We start from the raw sequence: 27617 nt of genomic DNA, 5'->3' as shown, positions 1-27617 counted from the left end.
TTGGATTTAACTAAATCAATAAAAACATTTACATTAATATTGTTTGGCCCCTTTTAAGGTTCTTCTGCCTCAGGCTTCTGACTTTTCACACTTGTATGCACTTTGGTTATGATAACACTCTTCTGTTAATGAAACATCATTCTGTTAATTATTAGACTCTACGGATGCACTTTGCTATTTGTAACACTCTTCTGTTAATGTAACCCTCTTCTGTATCAGTCTTGTTTTACCCTACTTATGTTTTTTTCACACTGTTAGAATTCTTAAAGCATTGTTCAATACTCCATATGCTTTTTATTTTGCTCACGATGCTACTAACATACAGTCTGATATTCAATAAGTCTGTGTGACTTCAAATATTCGGTCTGTGTTTAATACGCTGTGATTTTATTCAAATAGCACTTGTTAACTTCCAATGTTCAATCGTTATTCAATACGCCATGATCATATTCAAATAGCATTTGTTAACTTCAGTTCGGGGTTCAATGTACTCCATTAGTAGTTTAAATTCTGTTCAATATTAAACATACTCAATTAGTAGTTTCAACTCAGTTCAGTATTCAATATAGTTTACATTCACTTGGACAGTAACTTGACTGTGTTCCCAGGAGTGCTCTGGTCTCCCTGTGTCCTCTGACACTGCCAGCGGCTGCTCCTGTTGCTCTCGCTCACCTTCTCTGTGGTGGGGAAGTACATTGGCATTTTCGTCGAGCACGTCCGATTGCACTTCTTGATCTCCGACTTGGAAAAGACGTGGACCGCGTCTCCCCTGCTTCTGGTTGCTTTTGCAGCTCCAGCTGCATCCGGGTCTCAGTACGGGTGGCGTCTCTCTCTCTATCTTTAATTTGGCAGCCCAGCTGCCTGCCTTTGAGTTTGAGGATTCTTGGTCCTGCACCCACCAGCTGCAGGTGCTGCGGGATAGATGCCGGCATCCAGACTTTTGAGTCTCTTCCCAACACAGTGTCTCTACTCCTCATTCCCCGCTCCTGCTCCTCCTCCTGGCCTTCCCCTTTTATACAACTGAGCCCTATTAAGCGGCCGCAGGTGTGAGTTCTGAGCTTGTCTTGCCTGACCATACTTAATCCAATTAATGGGACATGCCTGACCTTCAGTACTGGATGTCTTCCTACCCCTCTTCTTCATCCCAGTACTAGAGTGGTGTTTGTAATAGGAAGTGTGTATTATTACTAGTTGCTTCTTCCTCTGCTGTGTACTTGGTGGGTATTTACAGGGTAATCTAGGACATGAATGAAAATAGCCTCTCTTCCCTCAACCTTCATGGGCTAAATCAGTGTTAGAAAAGGGGGGATACCATGTCTCACCATCCGACCCCCTCTCCCCAATCCTCAAGGACTCTCCACCCAGGTGATCCTCCCTCGCTTGTCCCGCCCCAGGGTTAGGATCCAAGAGCAATGGCCTTTCCCTGGCCACCTTAACAGAAGATCCCTGGGGAGTGGTTGTCAGAGTACCTTCATGTTTCTCACAACTCGAGCATAAATGTGACGGAAAGTTTTCAATTTAAGTTTAAACTGCTCTATGTTACCAAGGATTCCAAGCCTGACGACGGGGAATATTCACAGCATGTGAATATATAAACGATCCAATGCTGGAGAAGGGTCGAGGTGGAAGCCGGCGGGTCAGCTGTCGGATAGTAGTTTCACAAACCTCTTGCTTGAGATAGGGTTGTAAGAGCCGAAAGAAGGGTTCTTGGGGGGGATGGAGAAGGGTTGTTTCTTGTAGAGCGGGCGGACCAGTTGGAGAGTTTGGGGTTGCGGGCGGCCGTTCTGTCTAGGGTTGTTTTGTGGAAATGTTCAGAGAGGGAGTTGCAGAGTATTTGCGAGGAGGCATTCGGTGCTGCGGTGCAGGGTGTGTTCAGGAATTCTGTGATGATCTCGAGGAGCTCTTTGTTGCTGCTACGGCAATTCCGGATCCTTTTATAAAAATAGCCTTTTTTGGCCTTTCGGATCTCTGATTTGTAATTTGTGGTCGTGGGTGAATACTGATTTGCTTTGCAGGGTTCTGGAAGCTCACCATTTGCGCTCAAGGGAGTGGTTATGGGGATTTATTTATTTATTTGCATATGGTTAACCAAACCTTTGCAAAACCAAACACACAAAATGTTTCACTACAATTCAATACAATTAACACTCAAATTACTAAAAACCTTCGATAGAAGATGTAAAATCTTCAAATTTAGAAAGATATAGCAACAATTTATTACGTACAGTACACGTTTAAACATTTTAAAACTGCTATATCCAACTCAGGCTCACAGCTACTTAAAATCCTTACCCAAAAGCATTCGGTCATGAGGCAAGGACTCAGGTGGTCTTTGTGGCAGCGCTGGAGACACACTGCAATGGTTTCCCTATTCACCTCCAAGATGGCGGCCGATAGCATTTGCAGGAGTCCAGTCCTCCCACTTCCATGTATGCACTGAGCTACGCCCCCTGTGCAACTGTGATTCATAGGGAACAACAAACAGAGGGACTTTGCGTAGCTACGCTCACCAGCAAGCATATTGTGAGTTTGCTCCAAGAGAAATTGACTTTCATTCTCCTTTCCTTCTACTGTGCCTTTCTAACCCTAGAATTCTATTCCAGGCTCCATCTCTAGCACATTTAGCCCGATTGATCCCCGCAGCGGAATCACCCAGACACTACAGTTCCGGGTAGGATTCCGCATCCGCGTTCCCTAGGCAACCCGCGCTCACACACTCCTTCTAATCTCCTTCCTTGTTTTTGCGTTCCCAAATTAGCAGTTACGTTCCTGCATTTACAAGTATCCTGTTCGGTACGCCCAGATTGTTATTGCTGCCTTTCTGCGCAGTACCGCTTTGAATGCTAATGAGCTCCATGATTAAAACCCAGCAAAACCAAACTCCTTCTTGCATCCCCAGACAACAGGTAGGCAGAAAGCTCCTCTCTCCACCTACGAGCTTCCTTCCTCCGCTTACTTTCAAGTCATGCTTGTTCAATCTTTTCTAAACAGCTTCCCAGAGGGCAGTCTGTACTATCAAAATTGCACGCGTCCTTCGCCCATTAGAAATCCTTGCCTGCGACTACAGAACCCTCGACTCTCAATACAAGTAATCCAGGGTAATTATAAGCTCAGCTTGACATTACAGGGAAAGGGGATTCTACCACTGTGACTAATTCCCTTCTTTCTTGTAGTTTCACAATCCCATCTCAACTCTGAAGAAGACACTGTGTAATCAGACTGCTGAAACACCATAGCCACCACACGTGAGGCGACACAGGGTTTTATTCCCCAGAGTGTTCCCCTGGAAACCCTGCTCCTCCCTAGCTATCAGCAGCTGGAAGAAACAGGCCGACCAGGGGGATTCTCATATCATCTGCTGCTGCATCGACCCAGGTCAGTGCTTAAACCTTTACTATTATCAGTCAATAATTGTCTATGCATTACAGTTAGCTACACCTAAAAAAAATAAACACAAAACAAAAAGGAAGACAGCACCATGGATCAAATGCAGCAGTTGATGGCCACGGGTTCAGTCCCTAATCACAGAGGTCCAGACATTGAAACAGGAAAATGCGGTACTATGCCAACAGATGGTTCGATCACCACAAAGCTCATATTCCTCCGGGACCCTTGCTGTAGTAGGTTTGATGGGAACCCACATAAATTGAAGGAATTTATTGAAGCCTGCACTATCCAGTTTACGTTTAAAGCCGCCTTTTTTCCCCACTGACAGAGATAGGGATAGGGTTGGCCACTCACCTCACTGGTCCAGTCTTGGCATGGGCAACACCCCTAGTCATGACTAACAATCACATTTTAGATTCTTACATTCGTAAACAGTCTCAAAACGATGTTCGGCCGGCAAGAAATCACAGTGGCCATTCAAGAGGATTTATTGGACTTTAAGCAGGGGTCCCCGGATGTGTTGTCTTACATCACCCAGTTGAAACAAATGGCCGCCGACACTTCTTGGACTGATGAGGCATTAGTAACATTGTTCTGCAGATGGTTAAATATGGACCTAAAGGACGAGGTCTCCCGGGTACCTAGACCACCCAATCTCACAGAGATGATTGCATTAATCATGCAATTAGATTATCGTTTGCGTGAAAGGCTGGCCAAAAGAAGAAAGTATAGATCCCACAGGCCCTTGTGAGAACCCACTTTGAACCCGGTAAAACCCTCAAGCACAGGAAAGACTCTTCCACCTGAAGAACCCATGCAGTTGGGCATAGCACGTGGTCCTCGGTCTGTCGGGAGGATAGCTCAGGGGCAACGTGCTCGCCTTGGAAGCAATATGGCATGGAGCAACACAGGTTCGATCCCGGGTCCGTGCTTAGAAACCTCTGGGTAATAAGCGTGTTATAAATAAACAATCATATCCCAAAGAGCGGGCACGCAGGCGAATGCTAGGACTCTGCATGTATTGTGGGGCCAATGATCACTTGATCCGTGAATGTCCTGTAGCCCCCTTAGAAAAACAGGACACCCCAGCACCCGACTGTAGAGGGAACCAAGGATCAGGTTGGGGCAGACGGCTCCCCATCTACTAAGTTAGCATTTCATAACACGGACCTACCAGAAGCACTCATGGTGGTGATCTTAGTCACATTCTCATGGGGAAAGACAAGAATTGTAAAAATACCAGCTCTCATAGACAGTGGGGCCGCAGGTAATTTCATTGACAACAGATGGGATCTCTAACATGGAATCCCTCATTCATCAAAGAAAGTATCGATCCCTGTGGAAAGCGTCGACGGTAGTCCTTTGACCTCTGGCCCTGTATGTGTATTCCTGAGAGATTGGTCGAAGAATTTAATAAAATCATGACCACTTCCTTGGATAAGATTGCACCTGCAAAACTAAGACCAAGCAAGCAGAAAGCCCATCTAAATAACTAGTATACATTGTTCCTAGAAAATGTAAGACAACAGAAAAGAAACCGCGAGGCTACCTGGCTTAAACATCCTTCTGAAGCCAATAAACTCAAGCTCACCAAAATCTCATCTCTATATAAGAAAGAAATATGCCTAGCAAAACGGACATCCTTTGACTCACACATTTCTAATGCCAAATCCAACATAAAGGAACTTCACTATTCTAAAAGAAATAGAGACCCCAATAGCACCACCTGACACTAGCATAAAAGATAAAAAAATGGTGTGAGGACATCCAATCTGCCCTAGCTAACAAAATAGCCACACTGCAAAATAAGATTTCATGCAAAAGAACTACCTTAAATGATCCCCCAGCCCTTAGTACCACCAACAATAACAGCAGAGAAGATTCTACGCGATTCAATTTCACCAAGGTCTCCATCCAAGAAGTGGAAAGAATTATCCTGTCCCTTAAACCCTCGAATTGTCAGGGAGACTTATGTCCTGCACAGCTTATTAAGGACGCTGCCCGTGATCTATCCCCATTCATCACCAAACTCATTAATGCATCCTTCAGGACAGGCATCATTCCCACTAACCTTAAACAATCATGGGTACTCCCACTTTTAAAAAGATCCACCCTCGACCCATCCACACCCACTAATTATCGACCCATTACCACTGTGCCTTTCGTTCTAAAAATCCTGGATAAGGTAGCATATACTCAAATTCAAAAACATCTGGAACAACAACATCTGCTAGGAGCCAGACAATCAGGATTCCGTCCCCAGCACGGCACAGAAACTGCCCTCATCGATTTGAAGACCCAAATCGACGAGCTTAAAGACAGGGGGAAATCAGCACAACTCCTCCTCTTAGATCTCTCAGCTGCCTTCGATTTAGTCGACCACACCATCCTCTGTAACCATCTAAATACCGCAGCTCACTTCTCTGAGGAAGCAGTGATCTGGATCAGATCCTTCCTAAATGGCAGAACAATGAGGGTCTTCTCACCACTAGCTGCCGCAGACCCCATACCCATCACCTGCGGCGTGCCCCAGGGATCATGTGTCTCGCCTACACTCTACAATATCTTCACAAAGCCCCTATTCGATGATCTGGATCATCTCGGTATCACCTACACTAACTATGCAGATGATACCCAGATCCTCCTCCCGCTTTCTGGGGATTATGAACAGGATTTGGCCTTGGTGAATAGAGTGTATATCATCATCCAGCATGGATGGCCACACACGGTCTATGCCTGAATGACGATAAAACTGAACTCATTATCCTGGGCACCAAACCTAACTTAAAAAAAACTAGGCCCCAAATACGTTTCATTTATCATTGATGGCAATACAATAAAAGTAGAGCATGAGGTAAAAACACTTGGTTTCTACCTAGACTCCCACCTGTCAATTCCTTAGCATCCTCAACAGCCTACACGTGCAAACTGATCCACACTGGCAAACCATTCCTATCTGAAAACAGCTGTATTATCCTAGCTAGAGCCCTCATCCTGTCTTGCCTGGACTACTGCAATGCCCTCTACCTAGGATCATCTAAAGCCATCACTAAAAGAACCCAAATCTTACAAAATAATGCCCTCCGAGCAGCCTTAGGCATTTCTAGAAGAGACCATATCTCAGAGACCAGCCGTCAGTATAACTGGCTGCCAACCCACGACAAAGTTATCCTAAAAACCCTATCATTGACATACAAATCTCTCAACAATGCTGCACCTATTTACCTGGCTGAGAGATTTCACAAACAAACCTCCACCAGACCAGTAAGACTTGCCAACAAAGATCGTCTGATTGTACCTAGCTTCAAACGGTCCACAATTGGAGGTAACAGCTTCCCGGTGAAAGCGTTTAAACTATGGAACACCTTGCCCCCTAGCATAAGAACAGATCAATCTTACCACAAGTTTAGAGCCAATACCATCACATGGCTAAAATCCAACAACCAGTATTCCTAACCACTTACGACCCTGGACCCTAATACTCTGACCATAACAGCGAGTATTTACCGCTTTGCTAGACTCCACTCTACGTATACTACCCTGGGAACATATGCTCTCTCACTGTGCACCTTGCGTTTAAATATGCAATAGGCCTTCTTCTATATAACTATCATTTGTATATATCCTACACAACCTCATGCTTTCTCACCGTGCTTGCAAATATGTAAATATGTTGTCTTGTATATAACTGTCACTTGTATGTATTCTGTATAACTGTGTGCAACTAAGCTTCGCATTTACGTATATCTGCTGCGCCCTGTTACCCCCGGGTATGATGCGCATTACAAATAATAAGCAAACAAACACACCAGTTTGCTGCTGCATCGACCCAGGTCAGTGCCTAAACCTTTACTATTATCAGTCAATAATTGTTTATGCATTACACATTCAGTATTAAACAAACATAAATTTGCCACAAAACGATTAAAAAGGTTAAAAGGAGGCTCAGACATAAAAGTGCATTCAATTACAAGGTGACGAGTTGTTTCTACATGCAGGGCACAATACCTACAAAGACGCAGAGAACGTTGAATTCCCTGTCTAGCACCAATAACTTCTCTACCAGGCAGTAGGTTCAGTTTGATGAGCAACATTTCAAACCTATGCTGCCTCGAAGGATGTTGTTTCTGGTAAAAAGGCATCTCATTAAAGGTTCTTACCTTGTGATTTAAATAGTAAAACAAATGATAATTCATTACTGAGGTTCTGTTCTTAATCCAGTCCCAAGCTTCTCAAGATCTAAATCATGTTCAAACAAAAGCTTTACAGACTCCTGAAACCATTCAATCAACACTTTACAATTGTTATGAAGCAACACAGAATGTAATTCATACAACAGGCATTTGTCAGGAGGTTGCCAAAACGCTTGGGGTTTAGAGTCTTCCAGTGTGGGGTGAACCATTTGGGGGTAGTTCCTTTGCGGGAGGGGGCAGACTTGGAAGGGGTTAAGGGAATGAGCGAATCGTTTAGCCAGGAGTCGAAGAGCTCTATGGGTAAAGGTTTATCTGTGGTGGGCAGTGGGGGAGGCGCGTTGCAGTGCCTTGGCCAGGATTGGTAGTACTTTGACCTTGTTCCAGCACTTGAACTGAGATGTAGGGGTAGAGGAGGAAATATGGGGTGATGCAGAGATAGATAGGTATGGCAGAGTGGTCTGTCCAGATGAGGGGTGGACGTGGAGAGGAGGTCGGAAGAGCTGAAAATGGCGTCGAGTCAGTGTGCGTGGGTGGGTCCTGTGATATGCTGGGTGAGATTGAGTGCCTCTAGGCTGTCAACCAGGGGTAGAATCATGGAGTTGTTGGGCACGTCGAACCAGATATTGAAATCTGACAGTAGGGTGGTTAACTGGAGTGGCCATTAGTGAGTCGCACAGGCTGTTTGCGAAGTGTCTGTCGTATACGGGGACCTGAACATGAGTAGGAAGCTGTGTGAGAGAGTAGGCAGGAGAGTTTGACTAGAAGGGATTGGCAGTTAGCTGTGCTGGGTGGAGGAGATAGAAGTATGAGGTTTGTGGAGGATGGTTAATGTGTCTCCTCTAGAAGGTCTGTTGTGGATGAGCGAGTAGCCGAGAGGTAATGCTTTGTGAGTGATAGGCTTCAGATCGTCCGAGAACCTGGTTTCCGTGATGAAGTTAAGATCAGGCTCCTCTGAGGTTAGGAAATCATAGATGCTGCATCTGTTTTTGGCCACGGAGTGTGCATTGAAAAGGAGGCAGGTGACTTTGTGAGAGGTTGTGGGGGCGGTGGTATTCCAGGAGTCTGGGTATGGCAGGGCTGTGATGGCCGGAGTCGCTGGTAGGTTGGTGATAGTTATGGGGGAGATGGTCGATTTGGTAGGGCTGGGTAATTGGAAGGGTGGATGTGGTCGGGAGGGGATACTGTAATTGGGTGCATAAAGAGTTGTGGGTGGTTCGGGACCGGAAAGAGAGGGTGGGCGGTTGCAGGTCTACGACATAGTAGTGGCATGGGATGGGCAGTATGGTTGGTAGCGAATGGCTCGTAGGATTGAGGCGTGGTGGTGAGAGGTGCTGAGTCATTCAGAGGAGTCTGTCTAGGAGTTGTTACGGATTGGTGCACGGAGAGAGGAAAGGGAGAGGATGAGGGTTGAAGGAGAGGGTAGGGGGAGAGGCTGTCTTCATGGAGGGAGACTGGTGGTAGAGGGGATGTGGTAATGGGGCTAGGAGAGAAGAGGTGGATAAAGAGATGCAGGGCTGGCGAGGCATGCAGAGTTGAGGGTGAGGGGCGTTGTCTACCTGTGAGTTGTGGGCGTTTGGGTGTTGAAGGAGTGTGAGAGGTCTGCGGGGGAGAGGGTTGAGGCAATGGTTCGGGAAAAGGCAAGACGTGTCAAGCTGAGCAAAGGGGTTGGCCTTCTGGTAGTGAACGGTGGGATGGAGAGGGTGGGAGGTTGGTGGGCAATGGTTGCAGAGGGATTTGTGGTCAGGGCGAGGGAGGTGGGGGTGGTGCCAGAGTTGGAGGTAGGCCTGGGAAGGGGAGGGCTCGGATTTAAGCTGTCACAGCATCCCTGGGATTCCTCTGGGGTGGTTTTGGATACAGTGCAGGACAGGTCGAGAGTGCATTTGAGAGAGGATGTGTGGTTGGGGGCGGGAGGAGTGGTTTTGGAGAGTGTGGGACAGGTTGAGAGTGTGGTAGGTGGGTACGGGAGGTGAGAAGGGGCTTTTGGGCTCAGGGGGGCTCCCCTCATGTGATAGACTGAAGTATGGTAGTCCCTGGGGTTGTAGCTGTGAGGGCGAGGGCCAGGGGCGGGGCGAGAGAGGTGCAGGGTGTGTTCCCCAAGGTAGGCACAAGGGTTGAGCTGGCGATGGGGAAATGTTTTTGTGAATGCTGGAGGGCTCCTCTGGTCTGGGAGTTGTAAGCTGGGTGGTGGGAAACTTTGGGTGGGAGAAAGTCTTCCACCTGGGGAAGTGGAGAAGGGAGGTGGGAGAGTGGGAGGTGGTGGGCAGGGGTTGTTGAGAGCGGCATAGGAATCAGTTGTTTCTGGGAGCACCAGAGTGCACTTCTGGTCTGAGAATTAGAGGGTTGGCTCTCAGAGGATGTGGGAGACGCTGTGGGTTCGGAAGTGACAGATAGATCAGCGGGGGTAGTTGGGAGGGGGAAAGCAGTGGGCAAACCTCTGGTCTGAGAGTTGAAGGCTGTGTGGTGGCAGCCATGGGCCAGTATGTGTGTGGGGCTCAAGTGGAGGGTTCAGAGGTGGAAATGATTTGTGGGGTGTAGCGTGGGTTCAGGAATGGGGGTGCGAGGGTAAAGGATGTAGAGTAGATGGGGTTTATTCGGGAGTGTCTGAGAGTCCTTGTGTACGTCAGTAGGGTAGTGTGTTGTGAGAAGCGGTGTGAGGGATTCTGGGTGCATGTGGTACTAGGTTCAAGAAAAAGGGTGCAAGGGTGAAGGAAGAAGAGTGGATGGGGTGCATTACCGAATGTATGAGACCCCTTGTGTATGTGAGAAGGGAGGTGTGTGTGCGCATGATTCTGGGTGAGTAAGGTACTGGGTTTGAGAATGAGTGGTCTAAGGCGGGTGTGGTGTACTCTGGAATGCCTGAGAACTGCTCCTGTATGCGAGTGGGGTGGTGAGTGGCAGTGTGTACGCGAGTAAGTCTGGGTGAGTGCGTTACTGATAGACGGGAAAGGGGTTTGGGGGTAGAGATCTTGGCTTGAGTGTGTGCTGATCGCCATGGTCGTATAAGGGTGTGGCTGGAAGTGGGTGGGTTGGGGAGTCTGAGGTTGAGATACTACCGTAGATGGGAAGGCTAGATGTCACTGAGGAACAACTATGCCTTTCAACCTTTGGAAGGAAGAACACAAGTCTATCTTCGGTACAAAATTACAGAGTTGAATGTAGTGAGCACTGTATAAAGGCAAGTTATATAATGTTTTATTATAATCCTGCTGAGGAGCGCATTGGCCAGGACATTGGCACAGGTCTGCTGTGCTATTCGAATATGAATCAATGTCTTCCAGGTCAGCAATGAATTTAAAGATTACCCATCAAGTTGAAAAAGCATCCATCAGTCGAGCCCCCACATTGCATAAGGCTGAAACGAAAGACCAAAAGAAAATCACAGAATACCACGGAAAAAAGAAAGCATGGCTCAAAATGTTTAATTCATTATTGTTTTAATCATAAGTAACCACAGGGGGGAAAACATTAAAACTGAAACTGTTTTATTATGATATTGTTATTTGATATGTCAAATTACAGGGGTATGATGTAACAAAGTTACAAACTTATATATGCATATTTACATTATATAGGCGAAAGTAACAAGCTATAATCTCATACATTAAAAGGAAATGCACCAATGGCAAAGGTTAGAAACAAAATCATACTTCACTTGGTAGTAATAAAAAAGCCTTTTAAGATTTTAATGGTAATAATATACAAGTGAGGCACTTTCGAGGTCACTAAGATGAGGGACCAATGGCACTGTGCAAGAGGTGAAGGAGGGGCAGTGTTTGTTATGTACCGTTTACACAGCTGCATTTAACACAAATAAAACCATTTACACTTTTGCAGAAGAGAAAGATTTAGGAGTCTCAAAGCTAACATCTGTTGCTGTTTTATGTTATACAAGAGAAAAAAGGGGCAAAATAATGTCAAGTTATGTGCAATTATATGTGAGAAAATCCTACTGGGGCAATGACTTGCTTTGTGAATACACGGTTCTGGACTCTGTACAGATGTTGGGGAGCAGTTGGGTTAAATAGTCTGTCAGCGGAACAAAGCAAACAGCATCAGATGGCATATATTGCACCACTGCTGGGAAATTTGACACAGTGTAGGTCAGTGTTACATTGCACTGGGGGATCAGATCAAAAGTTGCATTTGCACTGAATGACCGAAGGCGCGTTGCACCAGAGTCGGTCTGTGAAAATGTCTGCCACAAATTACCCAGCACTGCAGTAATTTATGTAACAAGTCCAACAGGTTTATTTATCAGGCTGCCAGAAAGATGATTTCAAGTGGATGCTGGTTAGATTAGCATTACAGTATATTGTTTTAGGCCGGTACTCGGGGGAACGCTGAAAAGGGTGCACAGAGGTATGATGAGTGGAAATATGAGGAAGCACTTGCACGCGACAACACATGATTTACACTTGCACACCAGGTATCTGTTGGAGACTTTCATTCATGGTGAAATCTAGGAGCCACAAATGGGCGAAGAATTCAATTAGTGCACAGGAAGTGTTACTAGATTCAAAATGGGTGAATAGAAACTCTTGCTAGATTCAAGGAATGAATGCACTGGAACTGTTGCTAGATTGAACAAATGTGAGCAGAGGAACTCTTCCTAGATTCAAGAATAAGGTGTAGAGAAACTTGCTAGATTGACGAAATGAATGCACAGGAACTGTTGCTAGATTCAAGAAAGGGGTTCAGAGTAACTTGTGCTAAATTCAGGAATTAGTGCAGAGAAACTCTTGCTAGATACAACGGAGTTGTTCCTCTGCCACTGCAGATTGGGAGGCCAAATGTTTATTCACTGTGTGCTCTGCGGGGGAAACACTGGATCTCGCCAAGCAGCCAAAGAGAAAATGCCCGGCAGGCCATGTGCTATGCACGGATCTTCCAAAGAAAATGGCCAATAGGCCTTAGCAGTCCAAGCGCTTTGAATCAAACCCATTTGGTTTTCTGGCAACAACGTGGCATCACCTTAGTCCTATTGAAATAACACTTGGCTGCTTACTTAATAATTTAAACAGCTCCTTCACCCCAAGGAGCCAAGAAAAAGCCTTAATTGGGGTGAGGAGCACTGGATAAAAGAGCACGGGTTGGTTGTTGCATTGTTTCAACTCAACTCTTCTTTGCGACGTGGGCAAATAGCCACCTTGCTTCACCGACTTAAAACTTGTAGTAGTGGTGGTGCTCACCCAAACATCAAGCAACAAGACATAAGGACTGCAGAACTATAATGGATGCATGCTTGTGTGCTCCGCTAGAGGGTCTAAATGCAATTCGCTGCCACAGTCCGCTCTTGCCTTCTAGAACGTTCTTCTCCCGGAAACAAAGCATTTGAGGTCCCTCGTTTTGGACAAACTGCCTCTCCCGCCAAGAGAGCAGGCCATTCTTCGGGTGAGATTTAAAACTATGGAAAGGTTTTGTGGGATCTGCCCCTGTACTTAGCAAAGCTGTTGCTCGGGTTGGTTAATCCTCTGCAATTACCATCAAATTCAATATATGTGTGGGCGCTTCTGTATTCATTTATTTGGAGTTTTATAATGCACTACCACTATACAAAGTCCCACCAGAAACTAAACTGCCCTTCCCGCAGAGTTACGCAACATCATCTTCCTACCCCCACTTTTTGCTGGTCTTTGAAAAAGTAAAAGGACGTCTCTTGTCATTTAGTTTCATGGGGAAACAGCGCATGTGAGTTGCGCAATGCCACATTCCTGAAGAAAAGAACAAACTACTAGAAGCCCGGACGAAGGGCGCAGGTGCTCATAAACAACACCATTACAAGGGTGGAGAGAGGAGTTACTGTCCCTGAGCCACAATGAGGCCCAAGCTAAGCTCGGGCTGAACCCCGGCCCTGAAAGTCAGGGTAATCGTTATACTAGTAACTCACTTCCCCAGAAATCCATTAGCAATTGAATAAGGGCTGGCAGAGTACTAAAAGGAATGGCTCGATCCCATGCACCTGTTATGGCAGTGGGGGATTGTTTTCAGCTCTTTAATGCCTTTATAAAGTTAAAGACAAAGCAGGCTGGCTGCTCACCAAATGATGTCTATTTACATTGGAAAATTTGACATAGGAGGTTTGATGTCTGGAATCAAGTGGACAAATAAAAGTATAATTTTAAAACAAGATAAAACCGAAGGTTCAAAGTAATAAAGTGAAAAGGTATGTAGTTCGTGCACGGACACCCATAGGAACTGCACTGGGAGGAGACCAAACATAAGGGGATCTTGGAGTTAGAAGATGGTTAAGAATTCAGGCATTGAGCAATGAGAGAAGGCCACAGAGAGACATATTCACAGGGACATATATGTTCTGCAGGGGGAGGCTTGAACATCAAAATATGTTTACACTGAAGGAAAGGTGCAGCTGGGGACTGTGAAGAGATATTCAAAGTTCTGAAGACATTCATCGGACAACCAAACCACAAATTGCTAATAGTCCCACCAACCAATGCCTTGTAAAAGTAGCAGAACATGTTGCTTACCAGATGCCTCAACTATATGCACCTTAGGTTCTCGCTGCTGCCTTTGAGTGAACGGAATCCTATATGCTTGTCTGTTCCTGGAGGAGGTGAACCCGAGTGGAGCACTGAAGAGGCCTTAACTATTGCAAGGTGGAAACTTGGATCAGCACCTTATGGGCAATCAGAGGGACACCAGTATCATAACCACCATTAGCCCATGACCAACTAAATGTGTCATAGTAGTATATATTGTGCCAGCACTTACGTTCACTGTTTCTGGAAGCCATCTGCAGCCTACTTCACAATCTTTAAAACTATAAAATATACATTAGTCAGCAATAAGGGTGTGGCAACACTTATTGCATCCACTTATCATAATCCACAAGATACACAGGACAGTCAAGAACACGAAGCCTTCCCGGCACTAGAATGCTGTGGGTATTGCATCGCCAACATCCAAATCTACTTTACAATCAGCCTTCTGCAGGCTTTGTTTGCAGATCTGTCATGAGGAAACGCTTCGAAGGCCACAGCTGCTTTGCGTTTCAGAAGACATCCCGTTTGTCAGAGCACATGACGGACTGTGGATCGCATGATCAAGGTGAAGGCCAAATTCCAGTGTGTCGTTTTGGGGGCCTTAGAAACACAGCATATGATGCCAGAGGAGAGAGATTATGGCAGAGCTCAGATACGTGTTTCAAACTATTTGTGAACGTTTGCGATGATGCACAAACATATAATGCTTGTGAAATAGAATGCTGTATGTTGAAATTAATTTGAAACAAACTAAAGCCATCACATCAAAACAGTGTGGTATCTGTACTTTTTTGTTTAGTCTCTATGACATATTTAATTCCTGGCCTTAATATGCTAAAGAAAGCCTGCAATAATGTTCAGTGCCTGGTCCGGTTTTTTAAATCAATTCCTGTGTGCTGGTGAGAAATGAACTTCAAGCTTGTATATAAATTACAGATGGGTAGCAATACACTATGGGGAAATATTCCATGGAGGGGCTCCGATGGACCTCTGCTAGACGAGAAGCAAACTTGGGCGGTCCATGAGGTCACTGGGAATTGAGGTGCAAACACCCAATAGTTGAAAGCTCCCCATCTATACGTTTATGCTGTGTATGCCCCACGAACCTGCATTCCTTTTCCACCCCTCCTGCACTGCCCCCATGGGCAAAAATTGCAAAAGGTTTAGAGGGCAGGTGCGTGGGAAATATATAAAACATTAAAAATACTAGGATCCCAGCCTTCACTGCTTAAAAGTCCCAAAAAGGTGAAGACGACACTGGCAGAGAAAATGTTGTATCCTCCTGCTGTGAGATCACAGTTGTGGGTTATGAACTACAAAATCCTCTGCCAGGATGCCATAGTAGGAAGGGGGAATAGTGGCATCTGATACACAACACATGAACCTCCCGTTAAAGGTTACAGTGGGTAAAACCCTGAGCATGTTTGCAAAATATTTAGATTGATTTTTATCCTACACCTCTTCAGATGTAACGTCAATAGAACCACAACTGACCCTGCCCCAAGTAAAAGAACGCTTTCATAGTGATGGCATCACTGTTCCAGTCAATGCAAAATCGACTGTTCCGTGGAGTCCACTGTCCTGTGCACAGTTGACTGTCCTCACTAGCCCAGACAAGTTCTATGCAGTTAATGCTTGCATTTCAAAGTCCGAGGATTTCTGGTATTTCCTCATCATAAATCATCACACCCAAAAGGTAAAAGTAATGTACAAATATTTAGAAGAACAAAATACCATGTCGCTGGAAACTTTTAAAGGTAGAAAGATTGCGGGGTTGTTCAACACAGCACCTTTTAGGCAAAGCCCCATTCCACCGAAAGTTCATTCCAATCTAAAAAGGATGTAAGAGATGAAAAGGTCCTTTACTTGTACTTTGAGTTGTCAATAATGGGTACCTTCACTCAATTCATAAATACGGAACAGCCGTGCTTATTGGATAGACCTTGCAACACTTTTCTTTTATTAACTTTTGTAACTGCTGTCAAACTGCCATTATATTATCTGTGCCTTCAGAAAAAATACATGGAAGAAGGAACTATCTAGGAATCTACACATCCATAGAAGAAAACACCCTCTCACTTGAATGCAGCCAAGCTGCACCAGTATCCCTTCAGTAGTCAAGCAACAGTTCTAATCCTATGTATGTTTCTATAAAACAAGACGTTAGTATAGACCTATTAATTTCACCTGGTTTCAATCAAAAAGTGGGAAAGTTGTTTGTGAATTTAATGAGCACACCCAGTATGGAGCACTAAGATTATAGGTAAGTAACTTCTCTTTCTCCATTATGGGATCTTCATTAAAATTAATGAAGAACAAGCACAATATCACAAAGTCGCAATGGCCATCTGAAGAGATTGTGTGAAGACGATGGTGAAGGCGATGGCCTTCGTCGGCTTCCTACCTTGCATCCAAATCCAATCAGTAGTGCATTGTAAACTTTGCGGGCTAGGTTCCACGTTGCAGCTTTGATTATTTCAATAATTGGGATATTCTGTGGAATGAGTCTCTTCTGGAATGAGCTCCGAGTCTACCCACGAGGTATTTCTTAGCTTTTTGATAGCGTGTATAGATGAATGTCATTAATGATATAGAAATAGATTGGTTTGAAGCAGATAGCCCTCTGATGAATGAGCCACAGTTGTACAAAAGGTTTTGAATCTCTGCTTTCCTTTGTTCTATCTGGACAGTATGAGACAGCCCATCTTTCGTTTGTCGTTTGAGGAAATCCCTGAATGAATTTTGTTTACGTGAATGTCGATGATTACTTTTGGTCAAAATTTAGGATGATTTCTCCACAGAGCCTTATTCCAACAAATTGCACTTGCCTTTCTGGCCGAGATAACCGCTACAAGAAAAGTGGGCCCTTTAATTTTTAAAGTACGTTTAATGGTAATGACGGTCTCCTTAATAGAGGGTAGGCGTTCTTAAAGGTCTCCAAAAAATCTTCAACAGAAAGGTAAATTAAAAAAAAATAGGGAGATCCTCAGTAAGCAGTGAACGTTGCTAAATGGATTTTTAAATGGGTGGCGGGGACGGCCCATTTTAGGCCGATTAAGGAGATATAATACAGCTTTTGCCTCTTAGTGGGGACATGTGCTTTCTGCAGGCTCCATAAGAAGAATCATTTCCCCACTAATGCACACAATCCTCTAGTAGATCTCCTTGCCTCATATAGGATGTGCACACAGATCTCAAACAGCGTTTTGTGCCCCTACTGTGTGTGCTCACAAACCGTGAGGTTGAGCTAAGCGATGCCAAGTCGTGGTGGGACGCACTGACTTAACAGGCCTGGGCTGCACAGAATCTGGTGTGTGGTTCTTAATAATACAAAATAAAAATACAGATGGACCAGGTCCCACCATTAGCATCGCCAGCCTGTGCCATTAGAATAAATCCTTATCCAGCCGGTCATGGGCATTCTGCGTATAGCTTTCAAAAATGACACGCTTATGCTCTCCACCTGAAAGTTCTGCTCTACAGAGATGCAGAAAAGTTCCTTTGCCAAAGTCAGACAGTCTGGGACTGCTATGTCAGGGCTCTGCATCCTATACCTCTCCCCAGTTTATTCGGTCCATATATTGCGAGTGTGACAATTTGTATAGCGTCCACTGCGAAGTGAACTGCCTCGAGGCGTTGGTCATCAATGTAAGAGGAGCAGTGACAGAAAGGAAAAGGGGTCAGTGAAAAAATAGGCAAGCTTTCAGCATAAATCTAAAGTGCAAGTGGTTGGGCTCTAACCAAAGGGAAATCGGGGCAACCGAACCCCGAGTGGAGCAACGAACTCCAGGGATAAGGAGCCACAGATGAAACGATATAATGATTTTAGTATCAATGTGATGCTATGCCCGTTTGGATGACGAGAGTGCTTGAGGCGTTGTCTGGTAGAAACGTCTTTAGAGCTGGGTGCACTGCCTTCCTTTCCAGATGGATGACGTGAAAGGTTTTCTCTTTATCCGACTACATTTCTGAGCAGACATCTGGCCCATGTGTCCCCACAAGCCTTCCAATGGGGAATCGGCCACCACTGACACTGTTCCTAGAGGGGACAGACTTATGTATCTGTAAAGCAACAGAATGCTTTAAAACGGAGACAAAGTTAAAGAAAATGAAAATGAGCCATATATATTGGTTGTTGAAATGTTTAACTTTCGTTATAAAGACAGTGTGTTCTTAGATCCCACCTATGAGTGGATGGAGCAGCAGAGTGACGTATCCCTAGCAGCAAAGTCAGATAATGATAAAACTCTTGACATTTCTGATTATTCCAAATTAAGCGCAAGCGCTGCATGCACAAAAACAGCAAAGGTACCCAACATTACACTACGCTGATTAGTGATTAGGGAACTTTTTAACATGGTTGTGTGTTAAGAGTATGCGGGTGAAATAGTTCTACACCACCATTTCCCTATCGAGCCAGCCTTTCAGTCCCATTTCTTAATAAACCACATATGCTAAAATAATTTTAGAATATCAAGGATAATATGATTTTGTCATTAACTAAATAGCAAAGCTTCCCACGTATCAAAGCGTCTGGATTTTTGCAATGGGAAAACGAGCACAACATCAGAAGGAATAGACAGAACATACAAACTGTCCACTGTGCCTTAAAGTTAATGAGAATCTTGAGAATTAGTGCATTAGGGTGGATCTCCTAACACAGGGTTCTGCAACCTTTGGCCTTCCAGATGTTTTGGACCACGACTCCCATGACCCCTTACCATTGACTCCTCGCTAGAGATGAAAGGGTTTGAAGTGTGAAACATCTGGAGAGCCAAAGGTTGCAGACCCTTGTCCTAACACAACAGTGCATCCTTCATGAGAGTAATAATGCAGGCTGAAACGAGCATTCTATTATGTATACTTCTTCAGAAGCGATACATCACTGTGTATCGAAATCCAGGCTACAAATCTAAAATGCAGTGTATTTATTTCAATAATTTTAAATATAAAACAAAGAGTTTCATTTTTATTACTAAGTTCTTGCTGAAAATAGTCTCTAACCTCTGCCGGGCTGCCGGTCGGAATAGCAGCTTCAAACATAAAAACAAACAAAATCATCTTATGCTGCTGAAGTTGTGTTCATAAAATCACCTCATCTAGCCAATTTTTTTTTCAAATCTATTTTTTTGTTTTCAGTACAAAACTAGAGCGAACTTTCAATTGTCACAACTTCTATAGTTCTCCACAAATGCCCTTCTCTTCTTTTCAATGTGAAATACTTCAACATGAGCTATGTACACAAAGTTGTCAGTTCATCCTGACATAAATATAAATGCTATATTTTAGGGTAAGCATATTACACAAAAGAGGGGATAATTTACAGATAGCTATTTACATTGGTAATATGTTTGATACGTGGGCTACACAATGACAGTAATATACACTGCAGAACTACCAGTACATACACCAATACATAAAATACATTAACTAAACAAAAAAAAAACTTGCATAGAAAAAGCACTGGAAAAATAGTGGATTTTTCGCCTTCAATTTGTTATTGAGCAAAACAAAATGTGGTTGAACATAGTCTCTCTCGCTCCCTTTAATGGTTCCACTCTGCCAATTTCTCATTCGACTATTAAAATAATGTGTTTCAGTAAGCTGCCAGAAGCTGGTTCACTCCTGAGGAATTTCACAATACCTTTTGTCCTAAAGGAGATTTGTATCGTTTGTATACTCCTTCAAATAAGCTCAGCTTTAGTTGTAAATTTGTCGATTTGAGAATACCCAACCAGTTGGCAATAACTACGATATCTGACAATGTATTTTTTTTCTCTAAAAAGTAATACTATTTTGCCTCCTTATCTGAATATGTACATCACGCAGGGTAAAAACATCAACACTCAAGATGTGGCAGCACCACTGCAGGAAAAAATTAGCCCTCTAACATGGCTATACTGGAATTCATAAACTTTAGAAAAATGAAGATTTTTTTTAAAGTGTATGCTTCTAAGGAAGGATTCGCTGCGGATAAATACAGGAAATATTTGTTATTTTAAAACAATGCTATTTAATATATGGGAAGTAGACTTAAACATTTAATATCACAAATATACAAAAGGACTAATTTCGGAAAATGTATTTCACCAATAGGCGTTCTAGCGCCTATGTTAAAATGTATTCAAAACACACTGATATTTCTGCATTGGAATTTTATTTCCTTAAACGACTGCGGTTGTTCAGAGTTTTGGTAATCATTTCTGGTTAATTTGGTGAATCTACTTTTTTTAATTTATGTTCATTTACCAAATTTGGCAGTTTGTTCATAGAGGGGAATTTGCCCCAATTCCAAGTTGCTGTAAATGGCAGCAAAAATTCACAAATCTTAAAGGGACTGGTTTTGACGTCTCAAAAAGACACCATACAAAAAATAGCCTTGATGGGTTAGGGGAAAACAAATTAGAAGTCACTATTCATGGGAAATGTGAATATTTAAACTTGCAGAGGTTACCGCTTTATTTGTGGTACAGGCTTTTCTTAATTACAAATCAATATTGTAATGCTATCCTTTGAAAAGCATCGGTATCAAATTATTTGCCCGAATAGACCAGTTAGCATGGTGTCCAGGTTCTTTTCAAATGATGAACATGAGAACTAATGTGAAATCTTGTAAATCACATAAGGCTAGGCCAATCCTAAGCAGGAACATTTAAAGGCTACCGCTTTCATATGGTTTTCTGCATTAAGACTGATGATAGAATCCACTTGGAAAAGATGTATGCAGGCTGCTTTTCTAAGGAAACGTGCTTTTGAGATGATGTGAAGAGAACAGTTTTGGGTTTACGTCCAAGATACGTCATCCTCCAGGGGGTTAGATTTACTCTTGGATTGGAGGAATCTAATGCGGTTATGTTTGAAACCACTGTTTGTGGGAGTTTGGTAGTGAGGTAATAACGCAGAATTCCGGAAATACAGCTTCTTCCTTTTGGGGCAAAGTAAAGGATCTTGGAAAGCATCCCATCTTGATGGGGGCCTCTCTAACAAGAGCTTGTGTTTTCTCTTTTGCTGTAGCACAAAGTAAGACCATCCCCCCAGTGTGGTCGTCATTCCTAAGGGTGTTGCACATCACTAACTGTGGCCCCGAATTAAGGGAGTTGTGTTAGTGTGAAACCTCTGCTGCAATGATAAATATTAGTTTACTGGCAATACATCCGGGTTCTGAACATTTGTCACACTTAAGTAAATACTTTCATCAAGTCAAGAACATTGTTAGTACCCAATAATCTTTAATGTGGTTGGCTAGTACATTTTGCTGACTGATATGAATCCGAACATTCATTTTGAAATAAAGGTTAAGTTATCCATGGCAATGGAGATTAAATATATTGAATGATGTTAGGACAACACAAATCAGAACACTTTTCTTGGAGAAATATTTTCCTAACTTGATTTGTGATTTTAAATATAGGTTTAAAATGTATGGATTCATTATGTTACATATTTGTATAGAGGTGCTCCCTTTCATGGTGACTCCAGGTGAGATGTACTGCAACTTCCTGATGAAGTAAAGAGGAGGCTAGGTCTTGCACCTCACAACGCCTTAGATGTTTTATAGTCTCTCAGATATGGAAAAAGTCTGAATCTATTTCAGGTGTGTATGATTTTTTGTGCATCACATTGATATCAATGCATGTGTTGCAATAACATTTCCTTTTGTGATAATGAGCTGTCATAATTTCATCAATACTTTCACTCCCCCAATTCTGAATAAACAATTTAGGAATTGTGAGAGAAAAACAAATGCCCTCAGTGGTGAAGAAAATGGGAGCGGCTTGATGAACACATTTTGGCCAGATGTCAAAGGAATTCCTTCTCAAGAACCATGATGAGTTACAAAGTCACTTCGCGTTCACACAAATACCTGTGTGTGCACAAATAAATGCATGTATGTTTTCTACACATAGCTCATCCTGATCTTTTCATCTACACCAAATGTTATACATCCATTCAAACTTGTACTATAATGATCCAGTCAGAGGAGTGGGGTTAAAAAAACAATGCTGCATGCTCGTATTCTGAGAAGAGTAACGTTCCGCCACTGGATTTGTGTGACACATGCTTTGAACCTGAATCAGCTTTAGGTGAATAGTATGTCTTATCGGCCGATGCTGAAGTGGAGATGGGTGGTTTATTAGAACCACCAGTTTTTAAAGAGTTCCTTCACGGTTTACAAATGGAGGACAGCGTTCACCCATAACAAGATCTATCACGAGCTATAAAAGACGCTGCACTTATTTGTGAAATTGAAGACGTTCGTAACTACCAACAGACATGATGTCATACAGAATCTCAAGTTTTGGCAACATGAAACGAACATGTGAGGATCACTGACTATACAATAAGTGTTAAAAGCATACCTCACTTGCATACAAAACTTTCTAGGGAAAGAGACAAACGTACAGTGTAAACCATGTAAAATAAGTAGTAAAAGCATACTCCAATATTACGTCTATTCAATGTATGGATTTACAAACTGCATTTTTCAAACACGGTTTAAATCGTTGAGCCACCCATTTTTCCAGGTCTGATCACAAGTGATGTTTAAGTGCAAACCAGTCTTGAACTGCAACCGGTCATGAACCTTAAGAGTTTATCCCAGGCAATGCTAAAAAGGAGATCACTGCTAATGAATACCATTATAACTGTGCAAAATAAACTATCCTTATTTAAGTGTTTTGGGGTATAGTAAAGTAAAATACCAAACTTGAAACTGGTTCGCCAGTCAGCCCATGTTTAGTTCGTCTCTTAAAAAATGATGATTCACTATAGTTTGTGAACAAAGCGGGAGGTCCTCTACTGAAAAAGAATAAAAGCTAAACTGGTTTGTTCTTTCTGCCCTAGCCCACTCATGAAAACCTCAATCACAATAAAAATCTGTAAGCCCTACTAGAGGGGAGTATCCAATTGCATATCAGTCTGCTCCTGTCCATGAGGGCAGTCCAGCCCTAAATGCCAGGCAAATTGCTGTGGAGTAGGGAGGAACAGCAGCAACTCACTGCTCTCCGTGGCGAGAGGGCCTGCAGCATCTCACTCATGACAACCAATGATGGTGTTGACACTTGCTCAGAGATGTGCCTTACATTACGGGCTGGACTGCCTTTGCAGGCACTGCAAACATGGATATTATCCACGGGTATGGCCATCAATTCAAAGAACATGCTATTTTAGTTTTTTGTTCGTGCTCAATTGGGGATTTCAGCCAAGATTTTGAATTGCTTGGTGTTTCACCCTAAGGAAGTAGAGTAATCCAGGTGTAGACACCTTGCATACTGATGACGGCCAAGGGCGCAGAAACTCTTTTCTGTGGCTGCAGTTGGCACTCGCACAGAGATGTTTGAACCGGTATTTTGGAACAGACCACACTGGGATGGGACAGCCATGGAAATGGATATTCCGCTCTTGTAAGGAAGAAAGCTAAAATGTGGGAAGAAAAGACACGGTAGGGTGTGGACTATAGACCAAAGAAGCAGCTCTTGCTTATTCATGTGCGTTACCTCTCATTTTTTGGACTATAATTTGAGTTGGAGGTCTGTTGAGAACATGCTAGGATCCCTGCGCCCCCCCAATTAACAGCAGCCAATGTAACAGGCAGAATATCTTCTGTGTGCAGCTCAAGAGTCTGCAGTGGGTCCAGAGAAACGCTGCAGCGGGACAAAGAGAAAAACTCTAACGTCTTATTGGCGAGTAAGCTGCAGGCATGACGGATTGCGTGTAATGTTTTATTTAACCTTGTCTTTCTTTGTGATGTTCCCTTCCATATTTTGAGCTTGGGCCCAGCGAACCAGGCTAGGGGAAAGGAGTGGACAATGGTGAAAGGGCGTCTATTTGCAGCACATGTTATGTTCTTATTCTCAGCAACCCTACAATTTAGCGCACATGGTTATTTAGGAATTGTACTGTTAGGGAAGTTACAGATTTTAGAACCCAGCCAGGCATAGCCATCCATTCATTCATTCATTCATTCATTCAAAATAACAGCATGCGAGTCCTTTTCAATAAAAGAAAACGCGGAATAGTTCATGCCATGGGAAACCCCCCACAAATGACAGACAGAGGACTGCCATTCACCAAAGCGGCGATATAACCAAACAGATTTCATGAAATACTGCTCTCCCCTTTATGACGCATTGGCATACACAACATTGCGGCGGGGTCTAGCTACAGTGGGTGCATTGTCTCTGTACAGTAGGAAAGGGTACACCTTGCTAAGTGCTGGTTGGAACGACGTCGGAGGGAAACCCCGAAAGTGATGAGATTGCTGACTAAGCATTCGCTTTTTATTTCTTTTTGCTATCATGTTGAAACTAAAAGGCATATTTATATAAAAAATAAATGTTGTGTTCCTATTAAGAACATTTTAGACAGTTGTATCTGTGTTTTACAAAAATGATGACCTCCATACCGCTGAGCCAAACATCTGAAAGGTCACTAGAACGGAGCAATTGGCTAGAGGCATAGTAAATGAATACAAATATTGTACTGGGAAGCAGTGTACCTATTTGAAATAGATAGTCGTCACTGGACACCTTGGAATGTGGGTTTGCAGGCCTGGCCGTGGTCTACATTAGTGGCTGGACAACGAGAAGGGCAAACAGAGGGGAAAGGAGCGGTTCAATGTGGGTTCATTTGTACCGTACATTTAGTTAAATATAAACATTTGTTAATTATACTTAAAATTGCTTCCAAAAACCTAATAGCTAATACATGATTTAGTTGCTGTTTAAAACCCATTTCCTTTATCCATTGTCAAGTACTCGCTGCTTTCGATCTCATCCTCATGGCACTAGCGCACGTTCAAGGCCACTTCCACGTTGACAGCAACAGATCGTTTTTTTCTCTTCATTTTTTTAAGCGCCACTATCACCTGGACACTGCAAATGTACAAAAATGCAATTAAAGAATGAATCCCTTTTAGTATGTTCCCAGACAATGCGCGTTTTCTCTTTTGCCAACAGAGAAAAAAAGATGGCTTCCATCGCAATCCTTCTTCAGAGCCTAAAACGTGAAGCCTGGTGCCCAAAAGTGAAAGTTTAGCATAATACAGAACACCAAGGTCCAATGGTTCACACGACTTTCTCGACGCACCTCGGCTTTTCTTACACCCGGTTAAGATTCCCTTTCTGTTTCGCCCAAAAAAGACGCAGAAAATCCAGGCCTGTTTCCGCCTGGACCAAGGAAAGACATTTCAACTCCTGACTGGCAGGGTGGCCCTGGTCATCCAGCAGCTTTGTGTTTCCCCCCGCAGCACCCGCATACTTCACCGCAGTGGTGGCACGCTCTCAGTGGGAGGTAGCAGCACATACAGGGCGCGATGAACGACAAGGCCACCAAGGCTAGCCACCGGAGGCAGAACTTGTCGTCGCCAGTGTCACACGAGCAGGGGTCGGAGAAGTCCCCCTCGGAGTCCGACATGCAGTGGTAGAGCATGCTCTCCGCGCACAGCATGCAGCTCACTTGATAGATGCACCTGCGGATGGGGTCGGGCGCATCTTGGCACTTGCCCCGGCTGTTTTCCTCATGGTTGAAGCGTTCCTGGCAGTAGATGCACCGTGACCTTTCGCCGTCCTCTTTCCTGCGCTTGGACTTCTTGAGCTTTAGCAAGGACGGCTGAGTCTTAAAGACAACGGACCCTTTGGAGTCTTTGATAGAGTTCAGCTCTGTTCCATCTACGCCAGAGTAGAGATAGTCCGATTTCTTCTGCTCATGCTTGGACCTTGGGGCGCTCGGGTCCAGGTCCTCCTGCTCCAGCTCATTTTTCCACATGTCAGGGTGTCTGTAGTCGGCATACCGCCGGATGATAATGTCACGAGGATTAATTCGAACTATTTCTTCTTCGTCCTGAAAGCTGACATGCCGAGTTGACTTAAACGGGACCTGTAGAAAAAAAATGGAGTCTTTAAACTTAGCTGATTACACCTAGAATATAGGTATGCACATGATTAAGGCATGGAATATATATATATATATATATGTATATATATATATATATATATATATATATTGTTTTTTGTTTTATTGGTTAAACAAGTCGACGTTTTATAATTTTCAAAGAATTAGGTACGGTCAATCAGCAAAATTAAAAACAAGAGTAGAATAAAAAAAAGCAAATAAAAAACAAAACAGATTAAAACATCACAAAGTGTTACAGAGAACGAGTTATAAAAAGAACACTTCCGTTTTCCATATTCCCAAAGGAATTTCAGATATAACGGACCCCTCAGAACCACTGCTAAAGTTTCAAAGAGACCAGGAATACCACCACTGCATTAACCATTGATGTGAGGGTCCTGGACAAACGGCGGTACCAAATTGAATCCTCTCTCTCAGTACTTTCTTCTATAAATGTATACAAATATTTAGTCCGAGCCTGTACCAATGCAGGACAACCCATCAACAAGTGCCGAGTTGTTTCTTTGGCCAACGCACTCTTACTAAACCTACAATGGGACCCTGCCTCATTGACCAACCCATATCTTAATAGAATCTCTCGATTTAGCCTAAATCTTAGAATGCAGAACAGGCCCCTCAACTAGCATATATCAATAAATCGGGGGCCAGGCAGCCCTGCTTTTTATGATCCAATACAAGATGGGATGCAACGGGGTGTGTATGGAAATCTGCAACTGTATGCGCCCAGTCGGCTTTAAAGAACAGTGTTTTCACCCCTTCAGGATACGCAATCAGATCTTTTTCAGAGCAACCAACCTCCGGCCATGCCACATATGCACAATCTTTTATTTCCACCAAGGCACTTGATCCCCTCCCCTCCGCCACCTCCCCAAACATCTCCCACAGAGACTTTCCTGCAGGAATAAGTGACTTCCTAAAAAAAAAGAGATATATTGCCACAATGCCCTGGCTTTAAGAGAATCCAACCCCAGTTTGTATCTGATACTAGAATGCGGGACGGAAGGAGGGAGACGCAACATGCGCCCGAGTGCTTCCAGAATCAGTAAGTATTCAATCAATCTGGGATTATAAATCTCCATTCCATAGACTAATTTTGGAATAATCTTGCCCATATAGAATTGAATGCAAGGCAACAAGGAAATCTTGCCGAATCTGGCACCCACATGTTGCATTTGCGTAGCAAGCTTTACTGCCTTAGAGTGAAGCCATTCCTGAATCTGAGTCAAAGAGGATTTGGGTGTGATGAAAAAACCTAAATAGATCAGACTCAATTTTCTCAACTGGGGTGACTTGTGTGTTCCAGCTATAGGAAGCTGGCCTCCGCCTATTTGAGAATTCCATAACTTTGGTGTTATCTGGATTCACCTTCAAAGCATTCTCACATACAAATTCAGTGAAGGCATTGAGTACCCGCTGGAGGCCCACAGGAATAAAACCAAAAATAAGAAAATCATCTGCGTTCCCTGTCCACACCACCTTGTTTTGAGCTATCTTGGGTGAAGCCAAATCCGCAGCTTGTAAATGTGGGCCCAGATATGCCATGTGTACATTGTGGAGGAACGGGCCAGGACACACCCCAGGCTCACTTCTCTAAAGGTTTTAATTGGGCGAGATAGCTTGAATA

At 43.6% G+C, this 27617-nt stretch overlaps 1 protein-coding gene across 2 annotated transcripts in view; it reads right to left on the bottom strand.

Moving 5' to 3' along the window:
- Nucleotides 1–10997: 10997 nt before the first annotated feature.
- The window catches only part of SPRED1 (sprouty related EVH1 domain containing 1), a 522489-nt gene continuing 505869 nt past the window's right edge, over nucleotides 10998–27617 (bottom strand). For both annotated transcript variants that reach the window (XM_069638551.1, XM_069638550.1), the window contains one exon: nucleotides 10998–25957. In XM_069638551.1, coding sequence (XP_069494652.1) covers nucleotides 25298–25957 — 660 coding nt within the window. In that variant the 3' untranslated portion in view covers nucleotides 10998–25297. The remainder of the gene's footprint in view (nucleotides 25958–27617) is intronic.

Source organism: Ambystoma mexicanum, chromosome 14 (genome assembly GCF_040938575.1).
Source record: "Ambystoma mexicanum isolate Mex_15411 chromosome 14, UKY_AmexF1_1, whole genome shotgun sequence".
Classification (NCBI taxonomy): Eukaryota; Metazoa; Chordata; class Amphibia; order Caudata; family Ambystomatidae; genus Ambystoma; species Ambystoma mexicanum.
This window is presented reverse-complemented; position numbering and strand designations above follow the sequence as displayed.